Here is a 24279-nt window from a genome sequence, read left to right as displayed (position 1 = left end):
ACCCCTAACATTTCTCTTAAACAAAATTGTTAGTTTCTTTAAAAGAAGACGATTGATTTTTAATAACAGATATTCTGTTCTTTTATTTTATAAAGTAATGCTAGAAAGAAGACCTATTAGGAGTGAAAATGCGGTTACGATTAGCGGTTATTGTTTAAAACCGCTAACCGTAACCGCCTAGGCCGTTAATCGGCAGTTAATAACCATAATAATCGCTAACTGTTTTTTTTTTTTTTAAAAAAATGATGTCATTTCTATAATAATACGATAATACCCTACTATATACGACATCATTTTTAGATTTTTATACATTTTTATATATATATTTGAATACAAAAATGACCTCATTTCATTATTTGTATATAAAATATATAGGGGTTAGCGAAAACTGTTAACCATAACCGCTTAGGTGATTAGTGGTTTTTCTTAATTGCCTTCATAAGCGGTTAGTAGTTAGTTGGCAGTTAATAACTACTTACCTTTTCACCCTTAAGACTTATATGTGTTAGCTGTGTTATCTCAAAATTAATATAACTTTTAAAATTACTATTGAATTTGTTATAGATAATTAATGAATTTTGATAAAATCATAGTATCGTATGCTACATAAATTTTGAAAGAACAAAAGAAAGACATGAATCTTCTCCTAACATTAGTTACTCTGTTTTATAATACAGAGCGCAAATCCATGACAAGACATATAGCATTACTTCAAAATATGTATATATATATATATATATATATATGCAGACATCGGTCGGGTCGACTACTGGACTGGAGGCCCAACCGCAATTTACCGATTATCAGCATAGACATATATTATAAGCGAACGCCACCCCACCCGTTGCACGCTAATCGTATGTTCCAGACCCCCTCCGACCTCACACGCTTCCTTCACAGTAGAACCCTGCTTTTCTCTGTCTGGTTCTCATTTTTACAAAAACCCTAGTGTCCGTACCGAATCTTGTCGCCGACTTCACCATGGGTACGTCGCCAACCCTTTCTCTCTTGACTCTATTTTATTTTCAATTATCTATCTGAATTTGTGTTTTTAACTTTCACTCGTACATGCAAATTTTGTGGTAATTTTGTGATTGATCTTTGTGATTTATCTGAGCTCTGATCTGAATTATCCTAGTGTTATTTGAATTTCTCCGTAAATTTTGTCAATTTTTGTTTCTCGCTTATTTTTTATTTTTATTTTTTCAGGGGATTCCAATATCCTCCGTTTGGTTGATGAGAAAATAGAAAGAAAAAAAGATTGAATTAATTCGAAATTTTGTACCTTTCTTATGTTATGTACATTAAAAAAATTATAAGTAGTTGAACGAGCTTGGATTATTGGAGTTTCTTTTTCTCTCAGGGTATTAATGTTGATGTTGTGGTGAATTAAAAAAATTAATGGATATGACTTGTTTAAACTTTTTTAAATGGTAGATGCTGATGAGAAGAAAATGATAGATATTGAGGAGGAGATACGTTCTTTGCAGCTTGACTCGGCAGGTACTATTGAGATGGCACATAGACTGGTTTTCAATAAATAATATGATGGCTGATTATTCTTCTTCATTTGAATATTTTTGTCTGTGTTGTGATTGGAACTTAGAAGAAGAAAATAATGGGGTTGTTAATCCCGAGGATGCAAAGGCAGAAGAAGTTGAGGAAGTGGATAAGATGGAGGAAGGTTGGTAGTCCCATTAAAGGTTTTCTTAGTCCATTGTTATTGTATATTAGTGTGAAAGATTTTTTATTTTGTTTTGGCTTTGTATATCATCGTGTGATTTGTAGGTCACGAATATGTTGTCTGCTTCTCTTCAAATGCATGTGGTTTCAGGCTGAGTTTAAATGGTATTGAAATGGGGAAACTATTGAATGGTTTAAATGAAAATGAAGATGTTGAATTTGAAAGATATTTCAAGATTTAGTTCAAATATGATAAGTCTTAAAGTGGATACATGAATGGGCATGGGAAACACTTGCCTAGGGGAAAAAAATTGCATGGTAATACAATTACATTGCGTGTCTTACAAGAGTTCATTAGACCTCCATTGGAGTTGGACTTGGGCATGTTGGCTGCTGTTTTGTGTCAACCCAAAGGAATTGTTGTTTTGCGATCCAGCCGTTGAGGCCAATGGTTCCCCACTACCTCCGAGGGAGGTTAGTGCCAGCATCTCTGGGATTGTTTTTGGGTTAGCCTTTGATCCTTCTAGTGAGGTCTCGCAGTTGCCGTTTCACCTGGAGGGGAGTAAGGCGAGATCTGCAAATCTTGCCAAAGATGCTGCGGAGCATTTGGGTCATTTAGATGTTGTTGACAGTGATGGGTTGAAGGAGTCGCACATGCAAGTGCTTTTGCAACCACTTGCTCAACCTTTGGTGTCTTCGCTGGTTGATCAATGTTGTGGCCCATGTGGTGTGGAGGCTTATAGCGGTTCTGTGCGCAGTCTGGAGGCTCCTGGTGGTGGCGTGGAGGCTTTTGGTGGCCTAGGTAATGTTTTAACAAATCAAGGCCTTTGGGTGTTTGTTTGCCCGAATCCCAACCTGGTTATTGGTTTGAGAGCCTAGTTACAGGTAATTGTGCCTCATGGCTTGTTGGGGATTGCCTTCCTAGAGATGTTGAGGTTGGAGAGGCTCTTCATTGTTCTTTGTTCCCTCTCTTTGAAATTTTTCTGCGGGTGTTGTGGGGGAGGCTAATGTTATTGGAGATATGGGGAAAGGTTTGGCTATGTTTGCCTTGGCTAGGATGGATTTGGGTTGTGGTAGAGGTAATTGGCAGCTTGTGTATAATCCGTTTCTTTGTGGGGACGTGGATCTCTAAACTAGGGAGGAAGCCTCTCTTTGAACTCCTCTTAGACCGGTGTTGGGAAATTCTAGCTACTTAGATTTAGAGTATTCAAATTGGGTGGTGCAAATAGTGAAGGCGATTCATCGGGTTTTGGGGGTCTCATGTGTGGGTTTTGAGAAGCAGTTTATGGCAATTCTGATAGTTAGCTAGCTGTACTAAGAAGGTTTTAGCATCCAATTCTAAGCCAAGGAACAAAGGTAGTTCAGAATTAAGACGGTTGGAGTGCTCCATCAATTATTATTCAAAAGGTGGGAGCTCAAGCCGTGGCAAAAGAAAGGAAAGGGGGTTATTGGTTCTTAATGAAGCCTAAATCGAATACATGGGATAGTAAGGTGGTGGAGAAGATCAACGAGTGTGGGGGAATTAATCTTGGTTGTCACTTTCAAAATCGTTGAGCATCATTTCACTTGGGGTTTTGCGGGTATTTATGGACCTAATTCTTATAGGGATAGAACTCAGAAGGCTTCGCTGGGATGAGTTGGCTGGCTTGCTCAGTTGGTGAAATGTGCCTTGGTGCATTAGGGGTGATTTTAATGTAACTTGATTCCCTAGTGAGAGATTGGGAGAAGCTTGTTTATGCTCACCTATGGACTCTGGCTTTATTTTTTATCAGGCCTGATGGACCTCTCTCTTTTTGGTAGAACTCTTACTTGGTCGAATAATCAAGACTTAACCTTTTGGTCTAGAATTGATAGATTCCTTGTCTCTTCAGTGTGGGAAGCCTGATTTTCTGGTGTGCCTTAGAGGAGACTTACTAGGCTGTGTTTGGTAAACGATTTCGTTTCAATACCATTCATCTCACTTTTTCATTTTTACAACATTCTCTTACTTTTTACATCATATCAATCACTTTTTATTACTATTCAAATAAAAAAATCACTAGAAAACAAAAAATTTTCATTTTTTCATACCAAACATTCTTACTTTTTCACTTTTTTTTTTTAAAAAAAAATTCTTACTTTTTTTTACATCAATCAATTTTGCTATAGTATCAAACCACTAAAACCCCAAAACCCTTTACCAAGCGGACCCCTAGACTTTGCTCGGATCATTTCCCAATTCTCCTTGACTGTGGTGACATTCTAAGGAGTAGTGGGTTTGAATTTGAAAACATGTGGCTTAAGTTGAAGGTTTTGTGGATAGGGTGAAATAGTGGTAGGACGCTTACCATTTGGAAGGTTCTCCGAGCTTCATTTTAGCGAGTAAGCTTAATGCTTTGAAAGTTGATTTAAAAAGATAGAATGATGAGGTGTTTGTCAATGTAGAGAGGAAGAAGAAGATCCTTGTGGAAGAGCTACGTGTTTTTGATATCATTGAAGAAGAGAGGGGCGTTGGTGTCGAGGAGAGACTGAAGAAGGTAAAACTTGTCAGGGAGTTAGAAAGATACATTCTCATGGAGGAGGTGAATTGGAGGCAAAATTCTAGGGTCTTGTGGTTAAGGAGGGTGACAGGTGCTGCACAAATGTTTTTCACAAAATGGCCAACTTTAACAGAAGGAAGAATTCCATAGGCTCGTTAATCAATGGTACAACTTCTATCAACCGGTTGGAGCTTAGCGAGCATATAATCAAGTTTTTATAAAAAGTTATACACCGAGCAATTCAATTGAAGGCCCTTGTTGGATGATCTTTCCTTTGATTCTATTGATGAGGCTGGGGCTAGTTGGTTGGAGAGAGATTTTGAGGAAAATGAGGTGTTAGAGGTAGTGAAAGCTATGAATGGTGAGAAGGCGTCAAGCCCTGACAATTACTCAATGGTGTAATTGTGTAACCTTTTTTTATTTTTTTTAGGTATATTTTATGGGTCATTTGTAGTTGTAAACATTAGGGGCCGTATCAGAAGATGGTTGTCTGCTCTTGTTTGGAGCAAAACCAGCCCTTTGCTTTGCCACACAGAAAATAAAATGGAATATTTATTAGATGTTGATCATGTGTTCACTGATTCAAGATGCCTGCATGTTTTTTTTTTTTTTTTTTTGTGCCATTTTATTTAATTGGTAAGTTGAACATGGACCTAGTGGGTTTTGAATCCATAATGCCATTGTCCACCCTATTCTTGTGGTGGGTGGAAGTGTTATTTGAGACAAGAAATATTTGCTTGAGTGATATGATTTTAGTACATAAAACTTCACCTGAAGATATTTTTTTTTTCTTTGGCTGGTTTCAGATTCGAAGGAAGCTGTCCATAAAGAGGCAGTGCAGGTTGAACAAAAAGGTGTTTGCAGAAGTATTTTTTTATTCTGACTTTTTGGTTATAATTATGTGCAATTTAGCTTATTGTTCTATATCTAGGGGTTTTTGTTGTTAATATTTACTCCAATTATAATTTTCTTGTGCTGACTTCTTGGCTTGGAATCATAGTGAAAGATAAGGAAATCTCTGCCTCAGTTAAGCCAGTGGTTGAGAAGGAATTACCCAAGAAGAGGCACTTGAATGTTGTCTTTATTGGCCATGTTGGTAGGTTGATCAATTTCATGGTTTTTCTTTATTTAAATCTGCTGGGTTCAGGATATATTCTGTCTATCTTTTGTGATGTTTATCTTTGAGTGACCATCGATGTTGTCATAGATAATATAGGCTGGTGTGTTGTCTGCAATACAGATTGACATAGCAGTAGTCTAGATGAGTGGTTATGACTGTTACTTTTCTTTTCTTTTTCTTAATTGTTTTTTGAGGGGAGGAGAGTAATGCTTCGTAGCCCTCATACCCTGACCAAACTTGTACTAATGAAGTTCTTTTGTTCTCTTATGTCTGGAAATGAAAAATATTTTGGCTGTAATGTCTTGGTCAGGTTGAGAATGAAATAGCAAAATTACATAAAAATATGGGAATGTATCTGCAATGCTAGAAATCTAATGCAAATTTTAGGGTGCGCGGAAGAATTTAAGCTGTAGGGGGCATATACGGCGAAGGGGGATCTCTAGGTTTCTTATGAAGTTCAATTATGTTTTCTGGAAATAAAGTGGATGTTACTACAGGGTTGATTGTCCATTTGGAACTTGCTTAGCTTGGTAAGGTTAAATGTAATTACTTTGCAAGAGATCATAGTGTCAAAGATGGTTAAGACGCTCTGATAAATTCGATTGAGCAGGACTATATAGTATATACTAAATGGGGAGAATTCTCTGGCATGTGATTCTCTTTGAGTGGTCCTAGATTTTGCTTTATTTTATTCACATATTCTTTGGATGGATTTTCTATGTTTTTAACAGGCTTCTATGCTGCTATCACAAATGTTATGGTGATGTAACTCCTCATTACAAATATCTATTACATGTAACAAGGTGGCAGTTGAAAGTGAAATGATATGGTGGATTCAACTTTTTAATTATCCGGTTGTTGGGTGAGAACAGAAAGGGATCTTGGAATTGCTAATATCTTAGGCTTCTTAAATGTGAGGTTTTGGTAGTAACATCAGCTCTCTCTAGATTCAATGGTTTTTTCTTTATCATGTTTGCTGTGAGAACGTGTAGTTGGTGTGAATTGGGCTCATGCTCCAAATCCAATTTCCAATAGCTGCCCTAATTTTTAAGTGGGAAATGTACATAGAGAGGGAGTTAAGCCTAAGCCCATCATGATGTATTTTGGAGGTTTAAAAGTTTTGGTAAGTGTGAGATTGGTGGATTCCTCTACAGAGCCTCTCCGGTGCGTGCGTTGGAAACCAATGTTTTTAAGTATTGTGGGAGGATGAAGGAACTTAGAAGGGTTAGTGCTTACATGAAAGCCTTTTCAACTAGAAATGAGATTTCACGGAAGGAGATACTTTCGTCAGCAGCAATTGAGATGGTTTCACAATTTAAGGAAGTGGTGAATTTGGCTTTTTACTCATTTTAAAGAAAGCAATTTGTAATAGTAGTCTTGGTTAGAGGCGTGTGCAGGTGTGTCCTGCTAGAGTTTCAGTTTCTAGTTCGTGAGATGCGTTCGATGAGGGTGAGATGGAACGTCGTTTTGTGGTGGAAGCTAAATCTTTTTCTCTCTCGGCGACAAAAGGCAAGTCAGAGATATGTTTGGAGGAAAGGAGAAAAAGATTCAGTGGATCTATTTCTCTGAGGATTCGGTGCTCCGATTGGTTGGCGAACATGGTGGAGGAGGCAATAATGTCTCAGGGGAAGGAGGAGTTTGTGAAATCCTTTCATATGGAGGTGGAGGTTCTGATGGTTTGCAAGGGCAGCAATAAGGCAGGTTGCTTCCTTCAGGTGACTGTATTTGCTAAGGGGGGCTGGAAAGGGGTTATTTGGCTAACCAAGGGTTGAGGAGGATGGGGTTGGTGTTGTTTCGTGGGTGAGCTACAGCATTTGCTAGCGCTCATTGTCGCAAAGGAACAACAGCTGGCTTCCAGAGTTATTTTTGGCGGTGGTGGTGTCTCGTCTCCTCATTCCTATGCGGCAGTGCTTTTTGCGGCACCTGGTGGTCTGAAGACGTGGTCCATAAATCATGTAGATCTAGTTCCGATGGTGGGTTGTAATGAGTTGGTGAATGGGAGTGAGGAGACGAGATCGCCACTTAATTGCTTCGAGTTTGAGTTTGGTGCGTCGTCTCTGGAGGAGAAGGCAGGACCGAGGCTGGGTAGGAGATCTCTATAGGGAGGCGGCGCTCATGTGAGGCAGATGATGAGGTTTCTACATTCTCTGCAGTGGACCCTCGAATCCTTTAGGGCTGACGTGGATCAGGTTCTCTACCGGGTTGGGCCTAAAGCCCAAAACACGTCGTGGTTTAAGAATGAGGGCTGGGCTTAAGGTCTCACTAAAGTAGGTAAGGCCTCTTATCCTAGGTCCGGATCCAAAACCTGTTTCTGGGTCATTGCTGGGCCTTAGTCCTATCTTAGGAGAGGAGTTGGCTCTCGGGTTTGGAGCGGGTCACGAGGATGTTTCGACGGAGCGGCCTCATCTTTGCGGTGGAGTGGAGCCTGAACTGAGCTGCCGGCGCCAGCTTCGAAGACCTTAGAGGTATCCGATGGCTTCTCCGACGAACCTAGTGACATTATTGCCTTTGCAGTGGAGTGTTCGTCGAGTCTTCAGCCTTTGGTGAGTTCGGATCCAGAGAAGATGGAGGCTGCAGTGGCTTATGTATCTCCGGCGGTGGGAAAAGCTTTCGGCAAGACTAATCGTAAGCCTGCTCCGGCGACGAGCTGGAGCATGGTGAGTGTGGAACCTTCTGCGGCTGCATTGGTTTTTCCGGCAGTGGAGGGAGCCCCCGCTAAGATTGATCGGAAACCTTCTCCAGCAAAAGGTTTGCTTCGGAGGGGATTTCTTGGGTCGAGAACTGTTTCTCCATCTTCACTTGAAGTGAAGGAGGTGTCCTTGTAACTTGGACTGCTAAGGAAGACTCTTTTACTTTTTTCTCATAAGATGGGTCCTCTGATAACAGAGTCATAGGCTAGTCATATAGTCTCGAAGGTTGCTCACAAAGGGCTTTCTGATGGTTCTTCCTCGGGGGCGACTGAGCTGGGTATGAGACTTCGCCTCTCTCATCCTGGAATGACGGAGAGTGGAACGCCTACTTATTCTTCTGTTTCCAAGTCTCAGCTGGGGTATTCTTGGAGAGTGAAGAAGAAGATAGGTAAGCAGCTGAATAAGAATAAGAAGTTGCTGGCCGACACTGTGGAGGGCTATTCCGAGGGGGTGCTCGATGCGATGGAACTCGCTCCTAATTTGGGATTGTGGCACTAGTAGGGTAAAAGGCTGGGTGGTTTAGGCTTGCCTTGTGAGCTTAGGGCTGTTTTGGGTGTTGGGCATCAAGGTTTGTTGAGGCTTCTTTTGAGTGTTAGGGTCCTTATTTGGGTTTTCTTTTGTGGGATAACGCTGGTTTTCGTATGTATACTTTTTGTGTACTTAGAGGCGCATTGCATTTTTTTTTTAATATATACAACATTACTTATAAAAAAAAAAAAAATAATAATAATAATAAAAAAAAAAAAAAATAAATAAATAAATAGTAGTCTTGGTCAAATTAGAGTATTACTAGGTTAGGAGAGTGTTATCTGCAATAAAAGTCTTGGGTGTTGTGTTTAACGAGGAAAATGATCACAGGTCAGTTTTGTCAAAGAGCTGCTGAGTCAGGAATGAGGATATTGGTGGAAAGTGGGGCCTTCTGAAAGAATATTATGGAACTGGTTTCCAGGCTTCCACTGGTTTACTTTGGCAGTACATAAATGGGGGTCTGCATGAATGTCTCAATTCTTTCTCTGATCCAGAAAAAAAGAAAAAAAGTGGACATGCTCTATGTCAAATTTCTGGCATATCGGCTTGCTTAGTTGTAGGTATCAAATTATTGTTGATGTGTTTACAAGCAGTTAAAAGATGGTGCTGTTTGGGATTCTTATATTCTCTCAAAGGACCTTTATGAGAGGAAAGGCATGCTTTGACAGTGTTCTATATTGTATAAATGTACTCTTTCCAGGAAGCGTAGTAGTGAATCAGGTTTTGTTAGGATTTAACTTAAGAGGATTGTGTGGCATTCTATTTCTTGTTCTTGTGCCAAATGAAGTGTAAAAAATTAGGGAAAATTACAGATTACCCCCCCAAAGTTGACAGCGTTTTTCAATTCAAACACCAAAGTTTCAATTTTTGCAAGCCACCCCCCAAAGTTCCAATTTTTTTGTAATTTGACCAATTATATCCAAAACTTCCCATATTGCTCCTAATTTTTATTTATTTATTTATTTATTTTTATAAAAAATAAAAAATAAAATTCGGGGTGGCCGTAACCACCCCTATGGCCATCTGGCCATTTTTGCAACTCCAAATTTATTTTTTTTCATAAAAAATAAAAATAAATAAAAATAAAAATTAGGGGCAATATGGGAATTTTGGGATAATATTGGTTGAATTGAAAAAAATTGAAACTTTGTGGGGGTGGATTGCAAAAATTGAAACTTTGATGTTCGAATTGAAAAACGCTGTCAACTTTGATGGGGTAAACTGTAATTTTCACAAAAAATTAAAATGAGAGTAAATTGAAGGACGGAGATTACTCCAAAAATAAAACAAGATGATTTATGTGATTCACCAAATTAGTACTTGGTGCATGGGTGAACTTAATTTACCTATACATATTATTACAAAGTTTGCTTCAGCCAAATTTACTAAATTGAAAACATTCCAAAACGACCCCTGTATACAAGCAATTGTAAGACAGCAAGTGTTTGACCACTGAAATCACACTAAGTAATAGTCCATGCTCACAACCATAGGAGTCTGTCTAGGACAATGGGATTCACTGTCTCCCCCTTTTGGTAATAATGACTTGCTCCATCATACCCGAAATTTGCTCAAATCTGTAGCTAGATCTGGTAGCTGCGACTTTCATTAAGTCGCATAATTCATTTGATGTTTTGGACAGTTGGTGACCGAAATAGGAACAAGGGGAATTATTGGTTTTGAGGTATCTTGTTTATACATTGCTTTTTGCGTTATTTTATTTTGTTGTAGTGTATTTAGATGTGGTTGATCCATTTTTGTTTTGGTTGCAGATGCTGGTAAGTCCACTATTGGAGGCCAGATACTTTTTCTCAGTGGTCAGGTGGATGATCGTACAATCCAAAAATATGAAAAAGAAGCAAAGGACAAAAGTAGAGAAAGCTGGTGAGACCTTGCTTCATTTAATAGCTGCTGTTAATTAAGGCTGACAATGTGCGTTAGAACATTCAAGAAGGCAGATTTGGTTGTTATTTTACTGTTAGTTTTGTGTATAGAATTTCAGTGCCCTAGTATGGCTATACATTTATCGAATGGAAAAGGTGGGACATGTTAGGTGACTTGATGCAATTTATTAAACACTCACAACCATGTAATGGACTTCAATGACATGGAGTGCCATGAACTAGAGCTCAATGGTGAAAATCTAAACTCTCTTGAGAACTTATGTTTGAGTAGGACGTTCTGTATATACATTGCAGGATGCTTGAGCTAATGCTTTTCCTTGTTATTAGCTTAATAAGACACACAGCTACTTATTAAAGAGGTCCTAATAAGCTTTTTTCCTTAAGAAAAATTGTAATGCCAATCTTCCATAAGTTCACCATCTCAAAAATGTTGAGAATAAAAAATGGCCACGACTTGCATGCAAACTTAAGGCTCTTAAATTTGACTTAAAGCATGGAATGAAGTTGAGTTTGGCAATATAGAGAAAAAAGTTCCTTTTGGTTGAATGATTTGGAGAGGACTACGCTTTTGGAGGAGCTGAGTTGGAAGCATAAATCCAGGGCACTATGGTTAAGAGAGAGAGACAAGTGCCACATAGTTCTTCCATCGAAGTGGCTAATTCTAATAGAAGTAACAATTTCATTGAGCACCTAGTGATTAATGACTTTGTTTGTTCAGTTTAGGCAGTGACCAGAGATCACATTGTGCAATTCTATGATAGCATATTCACCGAGTGGTTTAGTTGGTGCCCCAGATTGGACGGTCTCTCGCTTGACTCCACTGGGGGAGGAGGCCAATTGGTTGGAGAAACCCTTTTGAGGATGATGAGGTCTTTCGAGGTGACAAGGCCTCGGGATGGTTTTACTATGGGTTTTTTTTCCAACCTTGTGGGGAGGTGCTTAAAGCAGACATCATGAATGTCTAATCTGATTTTCATAGTAGAGGTGCGTTTGAAAAATGATTCAATGCTACCTTCATTTCTCTTATCCCAAAGAAATCAGGGGCTGTTGATATCAAAGAGTTTCGACCTATTAGCTCAGTGGGTGGCAATGGCAAAGACAGAAATGTAAGGTTGTAGGGGCGGAATTAAACTAATATGAACCAGTGATAAAATAATTGTTTTCTTAATATACTATGCCTTTTTTCTTTTCCCTCGAGGAACACCCAGAGCTGGGAGGTGAATGGTGGCTAGTCTATTTACTCAACCTTATCTATCAAAAAGTGCGGAGAAAGAAATTATGTCAAAAATAATTTTACGTCGAAAACAAGCATACTGCACCTTGAATCCACTGTTTTTATTAATCTTCCTGCATATCTAGAGTAATAAGCATACTTCAGCTTGTTTGGAAAGATACCACATGCACACATATTCCTTAAGGGTACCATGGTCCCGACAAAAACTCCCCACTTTTGTCATTTTACCTGGCAAGCATATGAAAATTGCACACAACCAGCGCACCCCCCCCCCCCCCCCCCCAACTTTTTCCTTTTTTCAGTGTCTGGCACAACTTCTATATTCCAGATTATGTTTTTTGTTCATTATGATAGTAATGTATTCTTGAATATGAATTCCAAACATCACCAGGAATTGGTGGAAATTTAGTTGTGATTTATTTTTGCCTTATTTGGTTTTAGTCATCCTTCCTCCCCTCTTTTCACCTTTGACCTCCTTTCCCCCTGATGCATGAATATCTTTGAAGTGTGATAAATAATCCTTTTGGTTGAAGTTGCGTGTAATTATATAATCTGAATCCATAGCACATATGGTAATTGCCTGTTAGTTTATTTTCTTTGGATGACCACAACTACTGTTATTGTGCTAGGTATATGGCGTATATTATGGACACTAATGAAGAGGAGAGAATCAAGGTATGATTCAAATATTATGCTAATAGAATTTGCATAACTAGCCAGGCCATATTGTTATGTTTGGTTTGTAAAGCATTTTTATTTTATAGATAGTGTCTTTTGACAAGTATTAAGAGTCTTATACGAGAGGGGGGAAAATATTTCTGGTTGGAATGCTTTTTAATTTATTGTCTCCACTCTGTATATACCATTATTTAACTAATTTGTATTGCTGATTGCAGGGTAAGACAGTTGAAGTTGGAAGAGGTCATTTTGAAACAGAGACAACAAGATTTACAATTTTGGATGCCCCGGTGAGTGAAATTAGCATCAACAATACTGTTTCCAGACACTGTTTTTCCTTTTATTTTTAAATCAAATGCATCTACTAGAATAATTATACACTTAAGGATGGGTTGAGAAGCTAGAGAAAAAGCTTAATAAGCTTTATAGCTTTGATCACATTATCAAAGATGTTTGCACCACATAGTCTTAATCACACATGGCATATTACAGTTTTTAAAACTTTCATATGATGTTTGATATTTTGTGTGTTTATTGGAGACTTTTTTGGTCTGTCCTTAATTTTGTTAGCTTAGTTGGATTTCCACATAGGGAAATTTGGTTTGCTAGATGGATGCTTTTAGGTAATAGTTTGTAGTTTGTGCAGTTTGTTCATGTAAGATGTTTGCACCTCATGTTCTTAGTCACAAACTCCAGATTACAGTTCTTTTAAAATTACCATATGCTTGTTTTAATATTTTTTTTGTCTTTAAGATCGTTAGTCCTGTGATCAATTACTGGGCTTTGATATCTCAAAGCTTTGAAATACTGTTTAAATTGAGTTTCTTTGTTTGGTTTTTCAGGGTCACAAAAGTTATGTCCCAAATATGATCAGCGGTGCATCTCAAGCTGATGTAGGCGTACTGGTAAGCTTTGTTATAAATTTCATTCTTGATACTCAATGATCCTGAATTTTGGATATCTATTCATTTCTGCATTGTCTTTGATGGGTCCTACGTTATGGATATTATTACTCTCTCTCTCTCTCTCTCTCTAGGTAATTTCTGCACGAAAAGGAGAATTCGAAACTGGATACGAGAGAGGTGGACAGACCCGTGAGCATGTTCAGCTTGCAAAAACCCTTGGTGTGTCTAAGCTGCTTGTAGTTGTGAATAAGATGGATGATCCTACGGTCAATTGGACAAAGGAAAGGTACTTTTCCTCTCTCTCTCTCTCTCTCTCTCTTGTGGTTTCTGCTCTACGCTTGTCTTCTCCAGTAGTATCTTCATGTTGCATTTCTCCCAGGTACGATGAAATTGAGTCAAAGATGATACCATTTTTAAAGTCTTCAGGATACAATGTCAAGAAAGGTATTGGAAGACATTTTTTTATGCCTTACATGGTTTTTGGCTTTCACAAATCTTATTATTATCTTTCATTTATACTAATAAAAAAAATTATTCTCTTTCATTTTGTGTTAGCTTCTAGATATATCATATATGTATGTGATTTTTCTAGGGGTATTAACATCTATTGATAGAGTTTTTTCCCCTGGAGTGTAAAGATTTAATTTAGTAGATAAAATAACTCTTGATGGAGGTCGACTGAAACAACAAATAAGATTGTCTTACACTTCTCCAAGAGCTTGCCTCCTGGTATCCTTTCAATGGTGATCATTCAATTTGATATTGGAACATATTTTTTATGGCATTTGTAGATTGGTAATGAGAATTCATCCATTGTGGGATCCTTTACTGTAATTGTCTATAAGATATGACGGCTCGACTCCACCTTGCCTCTTTTGATGCTATGTTTGCTACACTGTGTTTCAATTCCTTAAAGAAGATTGTATGGCTTTTGAGTTTGCTATGAAAGTTTGTTCGACAATGATTTGTGTGCTATTGATGAAGTAAATTATTTGGATTCCTATTGAAGTTTATGATTGGATACTTCTATACATAGTGAGATCATGGAAATCTTCCCCAAGTTTTAAATTTTATCTTTAAGGAGTATTTGAGCTAAATATCATTAGTGGTATTCAGAATAGGTTTTCTAAGTTGGTTTTATTTTGAAGCTAATGCTTTTAAGCTTTCGGTTGAAAGGGGCGTTTTGTGTTTCGTATTGTCTACGAAAAAAGCATAGGAGCTTCCTGAATAGTGGGTCAGGGGCAAGGTTAGCATGGAGTGGTTGTTGGCTACTGTGGAGGTGGAGGCACTGGTCCAAGGGGGAGGGGTTGAAGCAGTTTTTCAAATCTTCTAGGGGTCGGTAGTAAAGCTTTTCTTGCACAAAGGTGCTCACACAGTCATGGCTCGGTTCCTAGCGTTGGCAGAGTACAGGGATCGTGGCTGTAGGAGTTTCATTGCCATCCTGGCGGGTCTTGAAGGGAGGGGATGGAAAAGTTGCATCGCTGAGTTGCAAAAGGTGGCAACTATTCTCTAGTTGTCATTCGAAGAAGGAAGGTCACAGTCTCGTAAGTGCCCTCGATGCTCCATAGTCACTCGCTTTGGATGGCCCTTCCTCTTTGCCTGTGTCTAAGGCTCCGGTGGAGGGTGATGGTAGTGGTAGGGGTGGGAAAGCTTCAGATTTTGCCACGTCAACTAGGGAAAAGTGGGTAACCTGATGGATAGAGACATGAGGGACAGGGGTGGTAGTGGTAGGGAATGTTTGGCAACCATAATGTTTTCGTTGTTTCTGTTAGTGCGGAGGACACAAATGATGTTGAGGGTGATAATGCAAACAAACAAATTTGGAGATAGCCTTGGAGGTGTGTAAGCATACAATGGGCCCATGGTAGATGGGTGCCTTGCGAAGGACTCTAAGCCTCAAGCTAAGGTGAAGGAGAAGGCCCCACTCATTTCACATGCATTCTCAGGTGATTTTATTCTAAGCCCAAGCATTCGGGAGGGGGGCCCTCTATTGTGGGTTTGAGCATAGGAGCTGGCCAAAGTTCTTGTCAGCCCGGTTTTACTCAAGTTGAAGCCCAATTCTAAAGGGAGGGCCCATTTGCCTGCAGGTCATGGTGTGCTCAACTCCAACCCTGCTAAGGCACGACCCAAGGGGCCATGTCCAAATCGGCTTAAGTCTCGGGTTATAACCCATGGCCGGTGTATCCCAAGACCACCTTAAAGTGGAAAATCAAAACGGGCACCATGGATCCTCACGAGTAACAAAGCTAGTTTAGAGCCTTCCTCTGTTGAGGCTGTTGATAGTTGAGTGCCTCGTCGCCTTCTCCAGACCTCGCTGCCAATCGTTCTAGTTGCTACCAACAGGGGTGTCATGATGGTATGAGGGGAGGGTTCTATTACTTATGTCGATGCCTCTCCATCAACGGTGGATCCCTCATTCTTCTAACGAAGCCATCCTCCTCTGTAGTTCTTGCAAGTGTCTCACCCCATGCTGACCATGCTTCTAGTGCCGGAGCTGAGGGCTTTTAGCCTGCAATCTAATGGGTTGTTTATGGGTTCACTTTTGAACAATTCCTCCACTGATGTCTTGTTAGTCGTCCCTCCATTTGGACTTACAAGTGACATGGGCTTTCCTAAGGGCAGTGGATTGGGTTTTAGTCTCAGAAATGGGAGGAGAGTCGTAGTCCCAAGTTTTAGTCCCCAGGCATTTCTTCCTCCTTCTGGGAAGAGCTTGGGAGAAAAAAGGGGACTATCATCAGGCATTCGTTGGGGTTTACGAATAACATTTTGGTTACTTTGTCTCATCTCCTATTCACGAGTGACACTTCGATTTTTTGTGAGGCTACTCTTGATCATCTCCGTAATTTGCAATGTCTCTTCTTATGTTTTGAAGTTGGTGTCCTGTGGCTGAAAATTAACTTTGTCTAATCAAAGTTAGTTTTCCTTGGTGTTGTGGTTGATGTTGGAAGCGTGGCCAGAATTCTTTGTTGTAGGGTGTCCTCTCTGCCTATGAAGTATCTAGGCCTTTTCATTTTAGCCTTTGTTTTAGGCAAAATCTATTTGGAATGGTATTATTAGAAAGATAGAACGACGTTTGGCAAGATCACTTTGATTAAAAGCACTCTCTTTCATTTGCTTGCCTATTTTCTATCCCTTTTCCCCATCTCAATTGGAGTTGGTAGCTGTATCAAGAAAATTCAACAGGATTTCTTGTGAGGTGGAGTCAGTGACGAGTTGAAATTCCAACTTGTCTGCTGGTCCAAGATTTGTACTTTGTTTTAGAAGGTTCGGGGGTTAGGAACTTGATTTTGTTAAACCATGCCCTCTTGGGGAAGTTGTTGTCGCATTACACCACAGATAAGGCTTTGTGGAGATCTATGGGGTGGGTGGTGCACCAATGCAGTGCATGGGTTCTACGGGGTGGGGGTGTGGAAAAACATTAGGATGGGGTGAAGGGATTCCTCTAGATATGTGAGATTTAAGGTGGGAAACGGGACTTAAGATTTTGTTTTGGCATGACATGTGGGTTGGAAAAGACCTTGAAGGAAGTTTTTCGGTGTTGTTCACTTCATTCTTCAACCTCTTGTACTCTTAGGTTCAAACGAGAAGGCTAGGATATATGATTTGTTTGCCCCTTTCTAAAAGGTAGATACTCGAGGTTAGATCTTTTTGTCATGCGCTTAGCCCCCCATTGATCTTTGTTTCCTCTGGAAGAGCATTTGAAGAAGTAAGGTGCCTTGAAGAGTGACTTTCTTTGTTTGGATAACAACGTTAAGGAGAATCTTGAGCTTAGATACTCTTAAGAAAGAGGCATATCATAGTAATGGACTAGTGTTGCTTATGTGAGAAGAGTAGGGAATCCATCGATAATAATTCTGCTCCATTGCGCTTAGCCCTTAGTAGTCTTTCTCTTCAAGAGGAGCATTTGGAGAAGGTGGCTTGGAGAGTGACTGACTTTGTTTTGAAAACAATGTGAAGGAGAATTTTAAGCTTAGATGCACATTATAGTAATGGATTGGTGTTGCTTGTGTTAGAAGAACGGAGAATCCATTGATCATCTTTTGCTCCATTGCAAAGTAGCTAGAGACCTACGGATATCGGTTTTCCATCTTTTCCAGATAGAGTGGGTAATGGCCCAACTGGTAGTGGAGTTATTGGCTAGTTGGAAAGACCAGTTTGGTAGTTATTGCAATTTAGAAGTCTGGAGAATGGCTCCCCTTTGTGTGATGTGGCGTATCTACAGAGAAAGCAATTTTCGAAATTTTGAAGATTGTGAGAGAATAATGGTTGAGTTAAAAGATATAATGTTCAAAACCCTTTATGGGTGGACGGTTGCTACCAATAGTTCTCGTTTTTCAAATTTTCTCGAATTATTGGATTTGTGTTCACTTTTTTCTCCCTAAGTGGGTGTCTCTCTTGCATGCTCCTTTTGTACTTGGGTTGTGCCCCTTTGCGCCTTCTAACAAGATTGATTTATTTATATATAAGAAAAAAATCATCATTTTTTCCCAGTGTTCATTGAAATTAATGTCGGAAAAAGAGGTTTTGAAGATATGGAGGTTGGCTTCTTTTTGTGTTTAATGTGAGGTATTTGGAGAGAACGCAGGGACCTTTGAAGAGCATGAGATTGTGATGTTAGAGATGAAGAAGATGATGTTTTGATCCCTTTATACTTGGAGAGTCATGGAATAGTTTGCATGTTTCTAATTTTTCTTAGTTTTTGGAGTTATTTTTTTCTTTTTCTACATTTCAGGGGCTATCTATGTATATTTCCTGTGTACTAAGGTTGCACCCCTTTGTACTTTGAATGAATTTGCATTATATATATATATATATATATATATATATATATATATGTAATAGGAATTTCGGGCAAGGTTTCTGATGCATGCTTCAAAATTATAGAGCATTTCTTTTTAAAATTCAACTCAGCTAAGTTTCGAGATCAATTTTTGATTTATTTGAATGCATTTCCTAAACAAATTAGTCAAAATTGTGGGGAGCTGGTATGCTCTGACCTGACTGAACTTTAATTAATGGGTTTCAGGAACAAAGCTTACTATTGGTTTACTTGATCCATATTTTTGAATTTGCTTCTGAGTCTGCCAACCTTTATTCAATCTAATTGGTTATCTGTTAATTGATCATTTCTTGGTGATGTAAATACTAGATATGTTTTCAATGTTGTTGGATTTGTTGTTTTGATTGAGTATTAGTTTAATACTTTTTAAGTATGGCACTAATCATAAATGGGTCTAGGACATACTTCACAGTTTTGATCCAAACCTCTCTTCAGGACGTGTAATTTTAGTTTTATTGTTGTAAGAAAAGGGGAAAATAGTAGTGTGGTGATCTTAATCAAGACAAGTCCATGTACAAAGCTTTTGTCTGTGTGGTACGTTAATTGGTATATATTGTGCCATGGGAAGGCTGTAAGAGAAAATGGTTTATAGGAATTAAACTTGTTAGAAAATCACATCATAAATTTAAGTTGAATTTCTTTTCTCTGCAGAAATGATATTATTTGTATGTTTTTTACATGCAGTAGTCTGGTTGCATTGGGAAATAAGTGATTTCTCGGCTGCGCTAATTGCTATTTGACTTGCAGATGTCCAGTTCCTGCCAATATCTGGTCTGCTAGGTACAAACATGAAAACAAGATTGGATAAAAACATTTGTCCATGGTGGGATGGTCCCTGCCTCTTTGAAGCCCTTGATGCCACTCACATTCCTCAACGAGATCCCGAAGGTCCATTTAGGTGTGATTCACTCTCTATGTTTCTCTTTTTTTACCCCATCTCTCTCTCTCTCTCTCTCTCAAGTACTATTTTCTCCCCATCCTGCTTGTGGTCGAGTGGAAGCCAGTTCTTTGGTTAACAAATTTGATTTTTGGTACATATTTCAAATGGTGTGTATTGGATTAGAGAATGCTTTACTTTGCCAACTGCTTTCATGCCTCTGTGTTGTTATGTTTATCATTAATTGTGTCTTAAGAGTACATTAAAATCACAAATCCTTATTTATTTCAAGAGTTATTTTATTTTTTAAAAGTATTAAAAGTTTCATTAAAAAGAAAGCAAAATGGTTGTCCTAAAAGTAATAAAAGTGAAAAAAAAAAAAAAAAAAAAAAAAAAAAAAATTAACTCATTTCAAGAGATACATGAAAGGAAAAATAAATAAAACTAAAATTCTACAAGTTACAAATGTCTTATAACTCCAAGAAAGATGATGATAAAGTCCCCCACAATTGCCCTCATTCAATCCAAAATTGACATAAGATAAAACTCTTTCAATATTAAATTGGTCTTAAATGGGTTCTATACCTTTAGAAGTCCTGGGTCCTCTCTCTCCAAATACTTCACGAGGCAATTTGGTATGCATTTCAAACAATGCTACACTTTTTATGTACTTCAAGTAATACTCTCACAATTAGTTTTTTAGTATTAGTGGGCTCTAATGTGTTTTGGAATTGGTTGATCTCAATGTAATCTAGTTTCTCACCAAGTTTTTTTTATATATGAATTGGTTTTTTTAGAATCAAATTCTGACTGGTTCTGATGGGAATGTTTGTTGCATGACAAATTTGATTCAGAAATGACATAGGGTCCTATCCTGATTGCTTTAATCTTGTATCTATCGTTTGGAAGGACTACTGATGTGGATCGTATTTGTTAAAATGTCAAATGTGTAACCCTGTAGGATGCCTGTTATAGACAAATTCAGAGAGAAGGGAATTGTTGTTATGGGAAAAGTAGAATCTGGTACTGTGTGTGAGGGAGATTCCTTGTTGATAATGCCAAATAAGGTATCCTTCTGCTTCTTTTTTCTCTCCCACAGATTAACTTCCCAGCTTCTTTTCATTTTTACTGAGGATTTTATATGATAATCTGCAGGCTCATGTTAAAGTAATTGATATTTACTGTGATGAAGATGAGGTCAGATATGCAGGGCCAGGTGAAAATGTACGGGTTAGACTAACTGGGGTTGAAGAAGAGGGCATATTATCTGGCTTTGTGTTGTCAGGCATTGGTAAGTTTTATTTTCCCGTATTACACAGTTTTCTATGTAGTTTCTGAGGTATTAAATTGCTTTTCTTTCATGCAGCTAAACCAATACCTGCTGTTACTGAGTTTGTCGCACAGTTGCAGATCCTTGAGTTGGTGGACAATGTATGTGTTTAAACTTCAATTCTCTCTCAGTGGTTGTCATTCATTTCCTTGATCTGTATCTTCCTCTTGTTGCTGTAGATAAATTTTGTATGTAATATCTAAAGTACTGTGAATGTTTCTGCTGTCTAGGCAATTTTTACAGCTGGCTATAAGGCTGTCTTGCACATTCATGCTGTTGTTGAAGAATGTGAGATTGTTGAGTTGTTACATCAAATTGATCCAAAGACAAAGAAACCTATAAAAAAGAAAGTTCTCTTTGTGAAAAATGGTGCCTTTGTTGTATGCCGCATTCAGGTTTGCTTTGCTGCTTTGTTAGTAATAAAGTTCACAGAACATTTTCCTTTGAAAATGTTGAAACCATCTCGAATGTTACAAATATTCTCCAATCGAAAACTGCAACCTTTTTCTGCATGCTCTGGCAAATATCACAATTTTTTCTAGTAATTTACAAATAGAGTTTTGTGGCTCTGTTAGAATTTTGTGTTCTCATCCCCTTATCATTCCTTCCAGATATGTAAAGTGTCTTTAGTTTTGGCTATACAGTTCTTGATCGAAGTCACTGCCAAATAATTTCCGATTCTTTGTCATAGTTTGTTGATATTGATCCCTTGTGCACTTGCGGTTCTTAGGTGAATAATTTAATATGCATCGAGACGTTCACAGATTTTCCTCAACTTGGAAGGTTCACTCTTCGTACTGAAGGTGAGAAACTGATATTGCCCTTGTATTCATGTGGCGTTCATGATGTTAGTATTGGTTGTCACGTGGATATTACTCTGTTATACAGGAAAAACAGTTGCAGTGGGAAAGGTCACCAAGCTTTTATCAAGTATTTAAACAATTTTGGCACAAGAGGTGAGGAACTTTTTAGTGCTTTCATTCATCATCCTTCTTTCATATTACATTGTTGGTTTTCTCTTGTCATCATTCATCATTTTCAGTAAAATGAAATTTAGTGGTTGAGGTATTTTCAAGCTAAAAGTTTTCTATGTTGTGTGCCTTGTAAAGATTTTCTGGCTTCCAACTGCCTAATGAATTGAAGGCTGGAAATTTGATTTTGGCATTATTTTGACGTGTTTGAGATGAACATATTACAAGTAAAAAATTTTGAACTTTGTTGTTTCTGAAGAGATTGAAATTTTGAAATGGTGAAATGACTTCTCGAAATTGGGAATCTGGGATTGACCCTGTAATTTTTTTTGGATTTTAGTCGAGTCTTATTTTACTTGGTTATGACCCATGACTCTACTCCTGGGATGCACCGATACTGAGACACAAGTACACAACGGGTATGGGTATAGTATAAATCTTGTGAAAGTAGGACATGATCAATTGATTAATTGATAAATAAATGTTTGTAGGTGTATTTAATGTTAATTTTAGGATTAGAAAATAGATAACAAGCATCAGACTGTTTTAAGACATGCTAAACGAAATAACAGATACCGAAAAAGCACATTCAAACTTTGTAAAATGACAGGAATTAACAAGTCTCAACTCATGTATTACACTAATTTATATCTCCAAGTTCCAAGTGCATGTGAAAGAAAAATAAGATGAGAATTGAGAAGTCTCTGTTGACGTAAACTAAACTCAATTTACCTCGTAAGACTTTCAATCTTACTTTATGATGCTTCTAGTAACAAGTTTTATTACCATGGAAATTAGAAAGGCATTTACTTGAGGTTCAAAAATATATCCCATATGGTGTTAACCAAAAAACAAAAAGGCTGAAAGCACATGTGGGGAGAGTGAGAACATCTCAATCCCAAATCAGAAAAATAGGATGGACCCTACCTATAGTTGGGTCAAATATACCAGCCTGTCAAGCTCATATTGTATTTTACAGACTTAAAACAGATCGTGGGCTGGCATGTCCTTCGCTCCTCTTTAGACTTGTATGGGCCGTGATATTTTGGAGCTGAGCCACTATGCAGTCAACTAATATGGATGCCAAAGCAAGTCCACAATCTGAATTCAGGAAATCTCTTTTAATTCTGCCCATCTATGCACCTGAAGCCATTTTTGTCCTGTGTTGATAGAGATCCTTAGTCCTTACCCCCCAACAAAGTAATAAGAAACTGATTGACGTACAAGCGTGATGGTGCTTGACCCCAAACAAAGCCCCTCATGACGAGCCAAGGCCACGATCGAGTGTGAGAGAGATTGTTGGGGAGCATTGGTGGCACAACTGTGATGAGAAAGTGGAACAAAGAGCATGAAAGAGATTTAGGATCTGACTTAGTTTATGATCTTTTTCTTTTTTAGTTTAATTGATACACGTCATCAATCTGGGCCATGTCTGAAATTTGAAATTTATTTTTTAACTATCCGAAATGTATTGGATACATATCTGGCCATGCCCAAGTCATATCATGTTCGATACATATTGGACATTGACACAGCTGTGCTTTTGGAGTATCTGTGCTTTGTTGCTCCACTCTATAGCCAAACCTTCTACCAACACGTTTAGCACAATTTAGTTCCATAACATGTTCCACTCTATAGCCAGGCGTTATATCGCAACTTCTGTTGCATGTTAATCACCATAGTTTCATTTGCAATTTTTCTAATCTGTGTTTACTTTCTTTTGACCCCTTACTCTTGGTTGCTTGTCACTTGTTCCAGCGTTCTCGATTTGAATCTGTTTATCTATCCTTCTTTGGCTGCATTTTCATTGCCATATATGATCTCTCTCTTCCTCTCTCTCTGCTAGTGTTTCTCCTGATTGTTTTTCCTTGTGAATACAAATTTATGTTTTTTCTTTTTCCGAAACCCCAACTCTGTTAAGTCAGCATTCTGTTCTATGCAGTTCATTCTTTCACAAATTTGTCAAATTGTTTTGTGGGAGGGTTGCCTTCAATTCGTCATCTCTTGATCAAAGGTGCATGATTATTTGTGATTGTTATCTCTCTGCCCGAAATTTGTTTGTGAAACCAAATCAAATGGCTTAATAGACTGCCCTGTATGACTTTGATGAATGTTAGGGAAACTCTTTCCACAAATCTTGGATCACGTAAACGAAGGAGACAACTTATCACAATCCCTTTATCATGGAATTACTTTATTTGGATTTGGTTTATATGTTTGACAGTTTGACGTGGTATTTATGATTGTTAGGCATTCAGATACGCTGATTAGGAAAAGATGAGTCTTTTCTGATATCATATGATTATATTTTGACAGGCAACCTTACTGTGGGACATAAATGTTGCTGCATTTCATGGCAGCCTTAAGGGGTCCTAATTTACAGCAACACATGCAACTCATCATGTCTATGAAATCTGGTATTGCATTATACAGCGAGTAGTTTTTATTAACAGTTAATTTATACGCCCATGTGTTCTGGGTGGGGCTTTACGGGCCATTGTTGCTTTGGGGGTTTTTTTATGGGTGATATTCGACCTGATTCACCAATTGCCCTATTTTAGCTTCATATGATTATGAATAATGGTTTTGAATCAGTCTCATCTGATTAATCTTTTAGTTAAATTTGGAGCTTTTTGATCCGCTTAAAAGACAAGGCCCCTCTAAATTGATTATTGTGAATTAATAACTTTTACAAAATTATGAAGAGACAACTGTGCTTAAGAAACAGCGACTGTTTTTCTTAAAAACAAAGTATGTGAATCAAATTAGCTACTGGACTTCTTGAATATTATAATTCAATGATAAAGCCTTTAGCTTGTCTCGGCTTCCAAAACTTTTCGTTTTCTTTTTCTTTTTATCTTTTTTTTTTTTTTTTCTGAAAAAGAACAAGTCACAAAGAGGGGGGAGGCCCCACCAAAGACCCTGGAACAGTTTAGTAGTGGCCTAAAAAACATAAAAAGATTTTGGAATTGGCCAAGTAAATGGTGTGACCCAACAGTT

The 24279-nt window shown here is 38.2% G+C and overlaps 1 protein-coding gene across 3 annotated transcripts; it reads left to right on the top strand.

Annotated features, from left to right (window-relative positions):
• Positions 1 to 788: 788 nt before the first annotated feature.
• Positions 789 to 23873, top strand: LOC132183941 (Translation elongation factor EF1A/initiation factor IF2gamma family protein). 3 transcript variants are annotated; one of them, XR_015912831.1, is made up of 20 exons: positions 789 to 985; positions 1438 to 1503; positions 1607 to 1684; positions 5009 to 5056; positions 5203 to 5298; positions 10313 to 10424; positions 12308 to 12353; positions 12575 to 12646; positions 13199 to 13261; positions 13393 to 13547; positions 13641 to 13705; positions 18849 to 18999; positions 19940 to 20045; positions 20134 to 20269; positions 20345 to 20409; positions 20539 to 20703; positions 21039 to 21111; positions 21197 to 21264; positions 23222 to 23293; positions 23596 to 23873. XR_015912831.1 is itself a non-coding variant. In XM_059597412.2 (19 exons), exons 1-18 carry the CDS (start codon positions 982 to 984, stop codon positions 21244 to 21246), a joined length of 1548 nt encoding a protein of 515 aa, XP_059453395.1. In that variant the 5' UTR covers positions 790 to 981; the 3' UTR covers positions 21247 to 21264; positions 23596 to 23873. The 3 variants fall into 3 exon arrangements, 2 of the variants coding, with proteins under 2 accessions (XP_059453395.1, XP_059453393.1); XM_059597412.2 differs by lacking the exon at positions 23222 to 23293 and having other exon boundaries at positions 790 to 985; positions 1610 to 1684; XM_059597410.2 differs by lacking the exon at positions 23222 to 23293 and having other exon boundaries at positions 791 to 985.
• The last annotated feature ends 406 nt before the right edge of the window (positions 23874 to 24279 follow it).

Source organism: Corylus avellana, chromosome 7 (genome assembly GCF_965113065.1).
Source record: "Corylus avellana chromosome 7, dhCorAvel1.hap1.2, whole genome shotgun sequence".
Lineage (NCBI taxonomy): Eukaryota > Viridiplantae > Streptophyta > Magnoliopsida > Fagales > Betulaceae > Corylus > Corylus avellana.
This window is presented reverse-complemented; position numbering and strand designations above follow the sequence as displayed.